Source organism: Oreochromis aureus, linkage group 7 (genome assembly GCF_013358895.1).
Source record: "Oreochromis aureus strain Israel breed Guangdong linkage group 7, ZZ_aureus, whole genome shotgun sequence".
NCBI classification, from domain to species: Eukaryota; Metazoa; Chordata; class Actinopteri; order Cichliformes; family Cichlidae; genus Oreochromis; species Oreochromis aureus.
The window spans coordinates 47,991,474-48,007,301 of record NC_052948.1 but is presented as its reverse complement, the minus strand read 5'-3'; the positions used below and the strand labels follow the sequence as shown (position 1 = coordinate 48,007,301).

General features: G+C 39.2%; 2 protein-coding genes and 1 long non-coding RNA gene across 4 annotated transcripts in view; 1 reads left to right on the top strand and 2 right to left on the bottom strand.

The window, feature by feature from the left end:
* arhgap24 (Rho GTPase activating protein 24) overlaps nucleotides 1–2,678 on the bottom strand; it is a 76,370-nt gene extending 73,692 nt beyond the window's left edge. Inside the window, exon 1 of one of the 2 annotated variants that reach the window (XM_031754553.2) lies at nucleotides 2,195–2,678. Coding sequence is in view for 1 of the 2 variants with exons in the window: in XM_039615228.1 (XP_039471162.1) it covers nucleotides 1,796–1,798 (3 nt within the window). In the remaining variant the exon portion in view is untranslated. Of the gene's footprint in view, nucleotides 1–1,795; nucleotides 1,813–2,194 lie in introns of those variants that run through there. The other variant, XM_039615228.1, reaches the window with a different exon arrangement.
* Nucleotides 2,679–5,223: 2,545 nt separating this feature from the next.
* On the top strand, nucleotides 5,224–12,426 carry LOC120441011. The gene is made up of 3 exons (XR_005613711.1): nucleotides 5,224–5,389; nucleotides 7,623–7,667; nucleotides 10,141–12,426. It is a non-coding gene; the product is annotated as an uncharacterized LOC120441011 (long non-coding RNA).
* A 1,125-nt stretch (nucleotides 12,427–13,551) lies between these two features.
* Nucleotides 13,552–15,065, bottom strand: esm1 (endothelial cell-specific molecule 1). The gene is made up of 3 exons (XM_031754623.2): nucleotides 14,535–15,065; nucleotides 14,101–14,244; nucleotides 13,552–13,915 (listed from the first exon to the last, which is right to left on the bottom strand). Exons 1-3 carry the CDS (start codon nucleotides 14,839–14,841, stop codon nucleotides 13,821–13,823), a joined length of 546 nt encoding a protein of 181 aa, XP_031610483.1. The 5' UTR covers nucleotides 14,842–15,065; the 3' UTR covers nucleotides 13,552–13,820.
* Between the last annotated feature and the right edge of the window lie 763 nt (nucleotides 15,066–15,828).

Sequence of the window (15,828 nt, the reverse complement as noted above, 5' to 3'; positions counted from 1 at the left end):
AATCACCGGAAAGGATGTGAAAGAGGAAGGGCTTCAGAGCAGTCACAGATGGAAGTACTCGCACACATGTGAAAAAAATAAATAAGGATAATAATCCATTGCTCCATTCAACACTCACACAATTTAGGTCTACGGAGATTTAACGTGGGACGGGGTTACGGGGAGGTCAGGATCTGAGGAGCTATCTTTCTTTATAGGGTAAGAAACATCAATGATTGCTTACTACCCACACAAGTCATTGTGAGTCATACAGAAAGATGGATGGATGGAAGCGAGACGAGAAGCAAGGAGGCGAGGCGAGCAGTGTAATATATTACAAACACTAAGGGTCAGTTCTTGGAGAGGAATTTCTTGGAGTTCCCAATAAACTGGCTTTATTTTATGAATCAGTGTGACGAGTCAGCTTCTGTTTTGTCTACACAACAATTTAGACACCATGTGTGCCCCTCGTTCTCCACAATGCTGGCTTTTTGGTATGATACACTCATTTCATTAGCATACCCCCCACCCACACAGATACACACACACACTCATTTCCCTCCATGCCATGTGTCACAGTATGTCTGGGAACAGAGCAGCAACCCTGTGGAGAGATGAAGGTGAAGACTTCACATTGACCCCTGACTCATCTCACACGTTTTTGACACTGTGACAACTGAATGACAATACTGTTAATTTGGCTGTCTCCACAGTACGTGAAGAGGTTATTTTCCTGATGGGAAAAAAAAGGACGCCACGCAAGATCATACGCTGCCAGGTGAGAGGTGCAAAGTAAAAACAGCTCCCAGTGACCGCAGTCATTTTCACTAGTGATGTTTGCTGGAAGGAGTTTATGCTGACTCTCCATTATAACCTCCATAAATGTCACACAAGATGCTGTGCCTGGCAACAAAACAAAAAAAGCAAATTGTCAGTTTGAATATAAAGATTAGCCATATCTAATCTTTTTTCCAAAACATGAAGAAAAGTTAAAAAAAAAAAAAAAAAACACCTTTAGCTATAGGACTTCCAATCTGAACTCCAGATTTGCTGCAGTTCAATCTTTCTGGTCCCTGCACCCTCTTCAGTAAACAGACATTACATGGCTAGACCTGGGAACAGTCCCGCACAGCAGCTGACACGGGGAACCTGATCCCTGAGCTTTCCAGCAGCACAGCTTGTGAGCTGGAGACATTCCTGGCACACGGGAGTCATCATCCTTCCTTCTACTGTATTTCTCTCATGTATTTCTTTTCCATTCACACTTCTATTTTACCGATGTTCTGTCATGATCCTTTGAACTCTTTCTTTTCTCCACCACGTTACTCTCTTTGCTGACTACTTTTTCCATTTTAGTAAGCTGGAATGAGTGACATTCTCTCTCTCTCTCCCACACACACACACACACACCAGCTCAAAAATGTTTCCAAACAGTACTGACTATCTTGTGATCAAATCGTACCAGCCAAGATGCCAAGGTGTTCTTGGTCCAGAATATTTAAAAAGAATATAGGATTCAGGATAAAAAGAAATATAACAATTGATAGGTTATTTTCATATGAGAGGTTAATTATACAAAAATTCAAACTAATGTGGGACAAGGGCTTAAAATGTGTGTGGGAATTCAGGCCTTACCCCCCTTGGTCCCTGTACTCCTGGCACACTTTACTCAGTAATATCAAACCACATCAGTCTTTGAAATCAGGCAAACATGTATGATGTGTTTTTACCATAAATCAAATGCATCCACAGATAGACAAACTTCTACGTGCTAAAGTCAAAAGTACTCAGAACTGAGGTCACAAGCAAGTCTTACCATTTAAAGGATTATTCTGTTGGTTTAACTGTACGGCATAACAAAACCTGCCACTTACTAATTTTCCCCAAAAGACAGCTTAAAGACAGTTTTGCGCTATATTGCACAGATTCACAGCAGCTTTGACGTTTCCATTGTCAACATGGCAGTCACCGCAGGTGTCACTACTTCACACTACCTGCGGCAATAAATCACTCTAATGAGCCATTAACCCAGCGATGGCGCTTTAAAAAAAAAAATGTGCCAAAGCAAAACCACATGCCATATTTACTGTACCGTAGTCTAAGGTGAAGAATGCCCTGTTATGACTGAAATATAAATAGTAACAAATTGTCCGTTTTGCTTACAGCATTTTCATATTCATAACAAAGAGTCAACAGATTTACTGAACGGACTCACCTTTCAAACGAGCAGCCCTGTTGAATCCCACAGCTCGGATGTGTGGTGATGCCCAGACACCGTATCCTCTCCAGCGACAGGTCAATCAATCAACTACAAGACAAATCCCGCTCACACACAAGCTCAAGTTGTCCTCATGCTCAGCTGCTGCTGCTGTTGTTGTTGCTCCCCTTCTGGACTGGCACAGTGTATGAGTGTGTGTGCAGTGTGGATTGAGTTAGCCGAGGCTCAGTCGAGCTGTTAGAAACTTTTCCCCTGACTGCTCACACCATCTGCACGCTGAGAAAGTCTCCGCTGTTGGACAGGATGACTGTTGCGGTCAGCACAGTCACACACACGGGGCACCATTACAGCTGGAGTCCGCCCAGGCACGTGCACACGCACACAAACGCGCTCACGCCGTCTTTCTCAGCACCGCAGTGTCTGCAGTCCCAGCTCCTCCAGTCATCCCGGCTGCTGAGGCGCTCACGCTCGGTGTGAGGAGACAGCAGTGTGTGTTGGTACAGAGAGGTGGGGGAGGCGGGGAGAGGAGGAGTGTTAGTGTGTGTGTGTGATACAGAGAGAGAAATCATGTTTGAGGAAGTCTCAAAGAGAGAGGGAGAGCTCCGACTGAGCAGTGCCCCAGCTGACTTTCTCTTTTATTTCAGCATACAGAGCAAAGTAACCAGCAGTTTTGAAACTTGTGCGGCTCATCTTAAAATTTCAACAGCCAGGAAATTTCCCACAGCAGGCTTATAATGCGGAATAAACAGAAAAAATCTTGACTTTTCCACACACCATCTGTGACTAATCCAGCGTGCATACACACCCAGGGTTTTACGGGGTCTTCAACATGACATGTACAAACGACTGCGTGCAGGCAGCTCAGCAAACATTTATTCAGTCACTCTGTCCTCACTTTGGTTCCAGCCCAGCTGTATACATAGCCCCTGGAAAGTGTTGCTTTTTGGGGGGTTGGTCTAAAAGTTGTTGATGTTTTGTTTTTTTTCTAAATTCAAAGTGCTGCATGAGATAATTCTGGTGAGGAGGAATTTTTCATTCTGTAATTAACAAATAAAGTAGTGCTTGGGATGAGATCGCATGAGCTGTCACAGTCTGAATCACTGTATCTGTGCTCCTGCAGGCAGAACTTCTCACTTGTGTGGCAATTTCCGATCATTATACTTCTTATTCAGCATATTTTACAATAAAGAGCAATACGGCTTGCTAACAAGGCTAGTTATGATCACACTAAACCACTTTTTTAGGTTATATGAACAAATATTGCTGCTCATCTGTTTTTTTATGCTATTTACTTTTTTCTACTTGGAGGGAAGGCTCTCTTTAATGAGCTTACCATTTGTATCACTATTTGTAAAATAGCTTTCGTACTTAAATGATTTGTTTTGCATGATCTGTGCAATATGTGATGACTGAATGAATCAATAAATATCAAACATTTAATTTAAAATTGGTGATAAAAAAAAAAATGCATTGGCTATTTCAGGCCCCCATAGCATAATAGCATAATGTCAGTAAAGGAATAGAATAAATTTTTTGCATTTGAAAGAAAAAAAATATTCCAAGCTCAAATGTATAATTTATAGAACTGGTCAGCATGGAAACTAAATTTTATGTTATCACCACAGGACCAGCATTTATAAATTCCCAATTTATCCCCTGAGCCTGCAAAATGTGCTCATTACCAATGGAGAGACGCAAATTCCAGTCTGTGTAGGAGGTAGCCGGTGTGTCCACAATAATTACTTCCTCAAAATCAAATCATCTGCATGATGATGAGTTTGTTTGCAAACTCACAGGTAATAAGATGTGGGCAAATTTGACCTGTTGTGGTGTTGCAGTCTTGTGGAGGAGCTGGTTGAGTGAGGTGACGGAGAACTTTAAATGAAGTGCTGACAACTGTGGAGGAGATAATATCAACAAGCAAGGTCCCAGCTGGGTTCCTGACATAGTAGAGGGTCAAGTGAAGGCTCAGGCCTTTCTTTATTATCTATTAGCTGGCTGTGGGCAAGAGAGAGAGATCTATGACCTGTTTAGCACCAATCATTAAATTGTGATCATAATTCTCTGGTCATTAGCCATGCAGGCCGCCAGGCTCCACTTATGGGAACATTAGCTTGTCCTCTGCTTCACTTTGGAGTGAAATATCTCAACAGAACTGCAAATGCTTTGTAATAAAATTTCAGTCCCCAGAGGTTGAATCTCACTTATATTTCCTTTATGGGTTGTAATGAAGTTGACACTTTTAAAGCCAGTTAAAGTCAAGTAAATTGCATCGCTGTGATTTTTTTTCTACAGATGTTCATGTTGTGATCATCACTGTTACTGGTGGTTTTAGTCAAACTTCTAAGTCAAGGCGACTGTGCTCATTTTAAACTTCACATCTATAGTTTTGTATTCTGCTAGAGAAGCTTTGCATGGCTCACGGTTGTGAAAATAAGTCTCATTTATCAGTTGCTATCTGAAAGAAGCCCTTTTAACTACCCTCACCCTCTCTTTCTTCTAAGTGGCCATCCCTCACAAACACAAGGTGTGAACAGCAGGTGGGTGGGGCTTCTACACACCAAGGTTGGGGGCACCCACTCTTACTGACATACAGCAGCGTGTTAACATGCTGACATCAGTGTTGACACTAGAGCACCATTTTTAAGAAGCATTTTTGCTAATCAGATGACTAAAGACTGTTGGCACATCAATCATTTAGCTTTATTTTTAAAGCTCTTGTCCCTCTAATTCAGTAAAAATAAAAAAACAAAGCTTTTTAATATCTGGCAATCAAAAATAAACAGAATTCCTGCTTTGTAATAAAATCTAATCACTTTACAAAAATTAAGCATCCTTATGAGAAATCTCACTAAATAAAATGGAACAAACAACAGCAGGCTTGGAGCCATCTGTCCTCGGCCATCCCTCAGCGTGTTTTATTATATTTGCAGGACGAGGAATGCTGAACATGAAACAGTGTGACCTTGTGACGTAGGAAGTGGCCATCTGTAAACAAGCTGGAGCTGCATCTACTCCCATGGGATATTCTGGGAGACCTCATCTGATAGACAACTTATGAGATTAGTATGGATGAATCTTCACAGAGGAAGCCTCTGGGAATGAGTTTTTCTCAGTGTGTCTCCTGTTCTCATGGCCTTGCAGTCAGAGGTTTTGGACTGGTGACTTCTGGACAGACAGCAGGAATCTCTGGTGAGAAGAACCTACTCACTGTGAATTGAAATATGGAAATGTTATTTGTTTTTCAGCTTTTCAGCTTCATTTCTCCATTTGTAAGTTTCCTATTCACTTTTTCCCCTTGTGTAAATTCCCAAAGAATGAAAGCAGTAGCTGTGTGATCTTCAACTTCTGCAAGTCAGTGTGTCGTGACAGTAAGTGGGTAGATAACCACAGTGGGCAGGTGTCTGGGAGCACTTCCCTCTTAGCATCATAATGAGGTTTAGTTTGGCAAAAATCTAGAGAGCCTTTACAGAAAGGTAGAAAGGCTTACGTGTTAGACTCAAAAGCAGATAAGCAGCCAGTAAACAGAGTCTCATTTTACAGAAATAAATGCCAGCTCACTAACTAAGGATGCAAGATGCTCCATATAGCTTCAGTGGCTGTAATCAGTACCCCACAAAGCCACAAAGCAGACACACAGAGGTTGTAGCTGGTTGGCAAACGGTCCTGACAGAGAGAAAAAACAAAAATACACCAGGCAGATGCAAAAATGACTTAAATAAATGGTGAATGATGTTGGTGCTTTTTTGACTCTGAGTGAAACTCTTTGACCCACTTTTAAAGGATGTCTGTGTTTACAGCTTGTTCACACTGCCCCCCAATGGTAAAGATCAGTTATTGCTTGATTTCTATTCAAAAATCACACAATCAATGACAGTGTCAATTAGAACAAGAAGGGAAAAATACTATAATGAGATCCCTTTATTCAGAACAGCTGTACAGGATAGTATTAAACTGTACAATGGACAGCTCTCCATAGCAAAGTTACCTCCCTGTTTGTATTTGTATGGCATATAGAAACCAAAGTATGACATGATAAATTATATCCGCTCATCTGTTAGTCTGTTTGATCTGTGTCACTCATTCATCCTTGTGAAACCAGGTTAATGGCTACATATCTGACTGATGCCATCATTGAGGTTATGTTCAAACAAGCCATATTAGCTTTTTTTTTTTTTAGTTTACTACCTTGTTTTTGCCTAGGTAACTCAAATGTATGAGAAAAAATTGCTTAGTTTACATGCTATATCTGCACAGCTGTGCCTGAGCACTGTCTCTGATGACAGGGAGCTGAATGCACAAAGCTGTATCAAGGACAAGGACAGAAGAAATGAAAATGGAACACGATGTGAAGATCTGAGTGCAACAAACTTACCAATGAATTTTGCAAAAGCAAAAACACATTTTAGCCCGCAGGTATGACTGGCTACAAAAGAATGCAGACATGCTTGTGCTGGCAGGGTCGAGCTTTGGACAAAGATAAAGTGAAAATGTTTAAATTGAAGTATTAGAAATGATATTCTAATATTTAGGTAACTGCATTTTTTATGTTTGTGCCAATGATTATTTGGGTGTTGTTGGTTATTTATGACATAAGCTTGGGTTTGCTGCTGCTTCCCTTCACTTCATCTCCTTCACTCAGCAGTTTTTGGTCCACATTTTGTGTATTTTACTGGAAATATGTGTGATTGCATGTGATGCTTCTATTCAGTGATGTCATTGAGATGTCAGAAATGTGTCCGTTTAACTTAGCAAGCAGATGGGTGGACAGATAAGATGTTCAAATGTGTATAAAAATTTTGAACTTGAATTTTGACATTTTCACTCTTTTTTTTTTCCACACACTTGTGTTTTAAATTTACATCACCTTCATACAGATACCACCTTCAGCTATAAGATAAAATGCATCTTCTCAACCTTCCTCTATTGCCAGCTAATTTAAACCTCCCAGTTAAACATGCACAGTAAACAAGTGGTGCCATTCAGAAGCCCTAATTCGAGGTGCATTCATTCCTTATAAAGTCATTTGGCACATTCTGTAATATACTGAGTGCTGGTGTTTTGAAAGGAAGTTTTAAAAAAAAAAACAGACACACAAACACACCCACTCACAAAAAGACATGTTCATTCCATTCCACTTCTTGCAGCGTATTTATCTCACCACGGGGCACATTTCTTTTCCTTCTTTCTCTTAAACTAAAAAATCCAGTTGACCTTGAGTTACATGAAGTGCACATGTCTACATATGCTAAGGTACCTGAAATATCTAATAGCACCTGGGTAAAAGTAATCATTATGTATCAGTGGTGTAAGGTTACCATTCTCTTTGTATACAATAGTGCTCTCTGCTGGCGGTCTCTAAAACATTTGAAATAGGAACTTCTGCAAGCATGTTTATTTTTCTCTTTTTATTCTTGTCCGACAGTGCAAAAAGAAGCCACCAGAGGTCCATGTGTCTCTCCAACAATGGGTAATCACAAATCTATGTATTTCAAAACTCTGTTCACGTTCACTAAAATTAAAAGCTTTTTAATGGGCATTTTTAAAAAAATGCCCATTTGTAGCTTTTTAAATTAATTTTTTTTATCATAATGTGGACTGTGGGAGGAAGCCGGAGTACCCGAAGAGAACCCATATAAAAACAGGGAGAACATGTGGACTCTACCCAGAAAGGCCCTGACAGTGGAGTCAAACTCAGGACCTTCTTGCTGTGAGGCAAAAGTGAAAACCACCGTGCATACAAGCTTTATTTATATATATATATTTAAGTATTTATAATAAAAGCTATATTTGTTTAAAAAAAAAGATTGATAATTTGTGTGTGTACCTGTAAACACACAAGTTGTATTTCTAATCTCAAAACCTCTCCTATACCCCGTTTCACTGATATTTCATGTTTCATGTACCCTAGCATTTGCTCATCTTAATCCTGCCCACACATTATTTGCCTGCAATGCAACTCCCACTTTACTGTAAAGTAACATGATGAAGCAGTGTTTATTGCATAGAAAAATAACACACTACTTCTTGCACTGAGATAATCTGACAGATGGTGTTAATTCAGACTTTTGATTTTGGAGTAAATTAAACCTCAGTTTCGTGAGGGGTGGCAAACCCAGGGACCAGAATTAGCCAAGACTCCAGGCCGACCCACTGTAAGGGAGGGCATCCATTTTCAATTTTAAAATTTATAGTCATAATTTTACAGTTTTTCCTACTGATAAAGACCTCACCCGTGGCTTTTCATACACCAAAGTAAAAGTAATAGATAAGCAAAAATAAATACATAAGATATTTGCTTTGAATTAAGAAAAACTTTATGTTTTATAATTAAAGGACAGTCTTGGCAATGAGTTACAAGAACTTTGTCTGTGATTTTACATATTTAAGCCTTACAATTTAAGCCCAAAGAGTGGTGCTCACAAATTTCTTTCATTTACTACAGCATCATTTCCTCATTATGAAGAAAACAAGTGAGATGTACTGTTGAAATTGCACTTCTTTGTCTTATATCAAGCTACAGTATGTCAATGATTAAATGTGTCATTAAACTTCTTCACACTGAAAAAAGGGGAGTTTCACTTGTCCAGTCCACTTAAGCTCAAACTGGACTGCATGTGGCCCACAACGTAAAATGAGTTTGACATCCTTGATATAAAGTAAATAACTTAGCAGTGGATTAGAAAGGCGATTAAGTCAAATTCAACTTCTATTCTGCCTGCAACCATTAAATATCTGCAAGCCACTTAGCAACCCACTTCCTTTTATGTTTACAAACCCCTAACCCTAATCAGTGTCATGTCTGTCACAGATACGTGTTCTCCTCAATGTCTTGCTGCTGCTCTCACTACATCCTTTATGAACGCACATGCAAAGGCGGGGCAGTCCCGATCCACAGCCATGCTGTTAAAAACCAGTTAACGAAAATGCATCTTGTCAACTTTAGTGGTCAAACTATAATTTAATATCAAAGTTTGAAATATGTCCCCATTTACTTCTTTATTTCCAAAACTAAGATGCAAGGAAGGCTTTGTGACTTTATGACTACGTTTTTGCGCAACATTTCTTGTGAAAGATAAATTTGTGACTCATTTGTTCTGATAGTGTTTAATGCCCATAACTGGGAGTAAAGGAAATGTACTAATGGTAAATATTTCTGATTTCTGCAGAAAAAAGGACATTTGCCAGGAGAACATTTTTCTAATGCCAGAAAATTCCTTACTGTTTCCAAATTAATAATAATAAAAAAATGTATCCCCTTTCATTAAGTAATAAAAAAAAAGGTCCTTAAAGCAGTAAAGCAAAGACTTAAATGAATAAATATCTCAGGCAATTATGAAAAAAAAAAATCATTTATTTCTTTGTTTTGTTTGTTGGCTACTAAAAGTAAGTCTCCATATTCTGGAGGTGTGATGATAAAGCTGCTGGGGAATGTTCCTCCTCACGTCACGTCATGATGGAAAAGACAATCCCCCCCAGGGGTCAGAAATCTGTCAGGTCGCCAAGGTCAAGGCTCTGACCTGTTGTTTTGCTGCTATCAGTTTACTACGTGAGGTTTCTGAGAACCATTAAAAAAAGAAAAAGCGAGAGAAACCATTGATTAAAAGAACCAAAAGAGTTGATTAATCTGACCGAATTTACGTCATTTGAACAGACCAGGATGGTCGCGACGTGCTTCTTGTTGCTTAGTTTTGATTACCTGCAATCAGTGTAATCAAACTCATCACTTAATTTCCTTGTTTGCAGTGTTTGTCAGTCTACTGCTACAATAAACAACCTGTTGAGGCAGAGCCAAAGTATAAATACCAGAACATCTATTTGCAGTAAATCAGTGTTATTTACTACTCCATTCACGCACCTTTGTTTCTGCAGAGGCGGCAGTGACGTGTTCAGGGAGTCAGATAAAGGGTATTTCTCACCAACTCTTTCCTGTTATTTTCCAGGGTCCTTTGTTTGGTTGCGGGACCTCGGCCGGTCGGTTCTCAGGGGAATGAGAGGAACATTTGAGCCTAAGCACTTGAATGTGTGAATGCTCCTGCCTTCACACACAGACTGTCCCATACCTGTATGTATGTGTGTGTGTTTGTGTGTGTGTTTGTGTGTGTCACCTTGTCCTTGGACTGAGAAGCAACACCCATACAGTGTAATTTGTGTCTTTTTCAGGAAACTTCATCCTTTCTGCTTTTTATGGCTATTGGTCAAGGAAATGTGAGGATTGGGAAATCATGAATGTTCCTGTAAATAATAATACGGATATGCTGATACACTCCTGTTCATCATATTTATGATTTAGAAACAAATTCAGACTGGCCACATTTTAACTCTGCCGTAGTGTTTAGAGGTGAAGTGTTGATTGAAACGATAATATAACGGACGTGAAGCGTCCTCTAACTAGCTCCCAAAACAAGGACAGGGCATGTGCAGTTGTGTGTCACGTATAAATTCCAGAGCTTTCGGAGTGTCACTTGAAAAACCCCATGCTTTTAAATTCCTGTCTTGGGCAGACACAACAACAACAGGAAGAAGGACCATTTTCACAGGTGTCAGGAAGCACAGGAAATAAACAAGCTGAATACTGGAAAACATTTTTGTACCAGTAAGAGTCAGAGGTGAGGCTAATAAGAGTTATTTTTAGCTTGGCCAGTATTTTCTTGAACTTTTTTTATTGTCCTGGATGTTCTGTAGTTATTTTTGTTTCAATCTCCAGCAGAGTTTCTATACGTTAATGCTGCCTTATGAAGGATTACATACGATAAGTATCGAATCAAGTGCCACATGTAATGAATGATCATTAATGCCATGAGGATTCCTTACAATTTTAAAGAATTAATTTAATTTCATTGAACTGTCACGATAAGTGTTATTAAAAACCAAAATATATATGTATATGAATACTTTGACATTTATCAGAGTGTTACATTATTGTTTTCAAATGTTATCATGAACTCATATAGTTAAAAAATGTGCACAAATGTTGAGCCACCCCTCATTTCTAAATATTTTGCTACAGACAAAGGTGCAGCAATATAATAGAACATATGTAAACATACACGGGAAGACAGTATATAAGACAGTATAAAAGGCTAAAACAGGGTTTGAACAAGTCTTGAAAATCAATATTTGGTATGGCCACCTATATTCTTCTAATCACCTTGAACTCTCTTAGTGGACATTCAAAGCTCTTCTTTGGATGCTGGCGGATTTTTGCTCTGTTCTCTGTCAAGATGATCGCACACCGCTTCAGTAATGTTGAGGTCAGGGCTCTGAGGGTAATCCACAGCTCATAGTGTTCAGTTGTGCATTTTTCTATCCAGGTAAGTTTTTACTGCACTGGCAGTGTGTTTGGAAGCATTATCGTGCTGGAAAAAGAAGATGTTGCCAATCTGATGCTTTCCAGATGATATTGTGTGATGGATCAAAATCTGTTTTTCAGTTCCATGAATTCTGACGAGATCGCTAAACCTCTGGCTGAAATACAGCCCCAAACCGTGACAGAGCCTCCACTGTGTTGGTTTTACAAATTTTGTCCCTCTGTCCTGATCCCCTCTGTACATAATGATAATGATTTGAACCCAAAATTTCACATTGGGATTCATCACTCCATCAGACTTGTTGCCAGAGATTTGTCACTATAATTTGGCATACCACAGCTTTTTCCTTTGTTTTCTTGACATCCACCCTTCCACTGAGACTATTTCTAATGAACAGTAGATGATCAAATAAAGGGCTAAATGCATCTCTCAGGTTTTTTTTTCTTTTCTTTTTTTAAGGACAGACTGCCCACACTGCAGACATATGCTAAGTTTGTTGCTAATACCTCAGTGGGAATCATATTATTTATGCAAACAATACTATTTTATGCCTGTCAAATTGGGTCATCTTTAGCATTTATCATGGATTCAGCTAAAAAATGGAAACAAATGAAATGTTTTGTGATAGGCTGCTGATAAAGGCAGCCTGTCTCCACTTGGGAGCAAAAAATAAAGAAATGAGGGGTGGCTAGTACTTTTACACAACACTGTTTGAAGTGCTTTGTATAATCTGCACAGAATTTGTTCCACTGTTTTTCTGTAGATTTTAGGATTTAAATAAAATTGTTAAATCTAAAGTTAGATACCTTTTTCTGAAAAGTGTGTATTCTTAATGATGCTCACTGACTTAAAATTTGTGTCTATCTTCTCTGGTGTTTAAAGAAACCGATGGGTGAAATGGAGAAAAAAAATCCTGTAAATAAACAATATTATAATGTTTGCTTTTCTTGTTCTTGTTACAAAACTAAAAGTTTGTGTCCTTCATTACATAGACTGAGAAACCTTCCTTCTTTGAATCCTCTCTCTTTCCTCCTCCAGTTTTTCTTTTTGCATTTTTGGATTAAAACGTAATTCATTGATTGAGAGTTGTGTTCTGCATGGGAAAAAAGCATATTTTCCCATTTGTGAAAGCTAAGAAACTAGGGCACCCCAAAAAAATGAGAAGTCAAAGATGTCTGTAAAAAGTCTCAGCAATAAAATCCATTTTTGCTCCTGTGTTTGGATACATCATGTCACATCATCATGGGAAACCACACTGACAGGAATTCCTTTTGCTCAAAATATGCGCTTCTCATCAGACTTCTTAATATTTTTGCACTCCTCAAAAGACCACTTTCCCCTCCCTTAAATAAATACCAAGGTTTTCTATCCGTGTGACACTTTGGTCCAAATTTACAACTATATCTGGACAGTAAATTTTCTGCACACAAAAATACTCTGGGAATAAAGAGAATATTCATCTGAGATAAAAAATGATGTCTTGGTTTGTGGGGGGTTTTTCCTGGTGGAACCCAGCCTACTGCAAAAAGAGAAAAACCCAGAGGTATATGAAGAAATGGCAGAGCTCCCTGCTGCAGTAATATGGCGATAAAGCACACAGCCAAGCAAAGCCTGGAGAGGCTTCTGGCTTACAGTGATTAATCTGCTGTGTCCAAACAACTCTGTCGCCTTGCACAATGTACTTACAGTTAACAACATGAATGGATTCCACTTATTTATGGGCTTATTTGTCCTTTATATTTAATTAGTTTAATCTACAACTGCACAATATGTTAATTACCATGCAGTAATTAACGCTTTTACAACATACCCACTCGGTGTTTCATGTCTGGCTTGATTTAACAACCAAGGCAAATTTTGTATTGCTAAATTAGGCAATTAAACGATAACCTTAAGTGATAACTTTGGTTTAATTGCAAAAGCATTCTCTACCACACCCGGTGTTGTGTATGATAATGCCCATTTTGGATCACTGTACAGTTCAACTTTGACAAACAAAGGCACTCTAAATGACACTGAAGCTAATGGGAAGAGACTGCAGGGTCATTTTCATTAATTTATTGAGGAACAAAGAAAGATCTGGAAAGAATAACATAGTCTGCATATTTCATTAGAAAAGATAATGGTGTCAAACAAAAACCAAGCAAACCAACTAAAAACTCTAAAAGCTGTAACAAAGTGTTTTTTCTTTCTTTCTTTCTTTCTTTTTTTAAAATTTGTTATCTGACGTATTCTAATAAAATATATCTTTCAGTTCATTTATAAGTTAATGCTACATTTACACTGAATAGATTCAGTCTTGTCAGCACTTGTCAGCGAGGGTTGAGCCGCTTTGGAGCAGTGGATCTGTTTGTGTTCTGATCTGTGTTCTGCACAGCGTTCACTTCTCCCGAGCCCACCTCAGTCCCTGAGAATACAAGTAAAGGAGACCATTAGCCTTTCAGTTCATGCAAGTGATACATCATATTCAGAATTTTCATTTAGTCCACTTGGCAAGACATTCAACTTCTACTATCCCATAGAGAAGTTATTACTAATTACACAAAGCCTTCAAACCTTCAACTTTAAATGAAAATAATATTTCTCCTTTACCTGCTTGTGGTTCATTCTTAAGCTTGCTGGCGATTTTGGCAAAGAAGGTGAGGGTGAGACAAGCTCCGGTCTCTCTGTCACATATGCCTCCCTTGCAGTTGCAGGTCTTACGGCACTCAACCCCATAGGTTCCATAGGGACAGTCTGTAAAGAAAGAAAACGTTTATTATTTAGTGGATATTTCTACAGCATAAACTGCAAGTCTCAGATTATACAAGGTATAATCATCAAGTTAAATATTCAGCAAGGATGTCCGCATCTGCACATTCTTACAAATGTGTGCTGTTATTTGGGAGAATTTCTAAAACCTTGGGCAAAGGCTGTAATAACATAAATGGATACTGGGTTTGGTGCAGTAACATCAGTGTTATCAAACTGCAGCATGCAGAAACAGGTCCCAGATTTTTTTTTAAGGTTATTTAATGAGAAAATACCTTTGCAAATTCCATATTCGTCTCCATAGTCGTCTTCATCCTTGTAGAACTCGCAGAATAATCCTGGTCCGCACTTCACTCCGTGCATCCCCGACACTGTGCGGTAGCAGTGCTCCCCTCTGCCGGCTGCACAGACCTGGCAACAGCCGCAGTCATCCAGGACCGTCCGAGAGCACCGCTGCGTCCCGCCACACCGCTCCGCCGTGCATCTGTCGGGGCAGTTCACCGCGTACTTCACACTGGCGCTCCATGCCTCAGCATCATGCACCACGAGTGAACACGACACTGTGATAAGCAGAAAAAACATCACTGCACGCGGAGGAGCGGAATGAGCAGAAAGCTTGAAAGGGGTGATGCTGTCCTTTGGATGAGTGTCCTGGTGAGACTAGAGAAGCTGAGCACCTCTGCGAGACTTAAGCGGAGTGACCTGTGGTTCATCAGGTTGCATGGTTATCAGCAATGAACAACTTTGTTTTGCACATGGCTCGCTCTCGTCAATTTCCTCATTCCGGTGTTGTTGTCCCCCCCGTTTTTTTTTTGTCAGTCAGTTTTGTCAGTCCCTTTTTTTAGAAATCCGGCTTGGAAGTGGGATTAACTCTGGACCGCCATCCAGGAATTGAAATTCGTGTGAACTGATGTCACAAGTTTAGTTTGGTTTGTTTTTGTCTGAGTGGGAACCCCCGGAGCTCCGATAGCATTAGGTTTGTCGCCACTGATTCAACTTTAGTTTTGTGTTAGTTACTGGGCCTGTAGCTGTGTGACAACTCTTATTCGTTAACAGGTTGCACAATAGGAGATACATCTTTACACACATATGAGTTTCTTGAATTCAGATTGCATTTAATTTTATGTGCACCTGAAATCACAGAGGAAAGGCTTTCAAAAATAAATTCATATAAATTTACAATAATGTTTAGCTCTTTGTTATATTTACTGCATTCATATTGTTGAGTTTTATAGTAATAAAAGGGAGATTGAAACGATTCTGATGACAAATCTTTGCTCCCTCGTTATTTTTTAAGTTAAAAAGAGCTCCTTACGTTTCTATTTAACCTAAAAGGTAAGGCTGGAAAAATACTATTATTGGACATCAAGAGTAGCAATCATCACAAGATACTAGACATAAGCGACTCAGGAGAACAGAAATGAAACGTGAGAAAGAATTAACCTGGTTCCGAGCCCCAGGGTCGCTACAGATCCTACATTTCCCATAATGCAACAAAGTTTCAGAGGCTCATTCGTCTGCGTTTCTTACTAATTTTCATTTTGCCTAATTAATACTGTTAAGTGCATA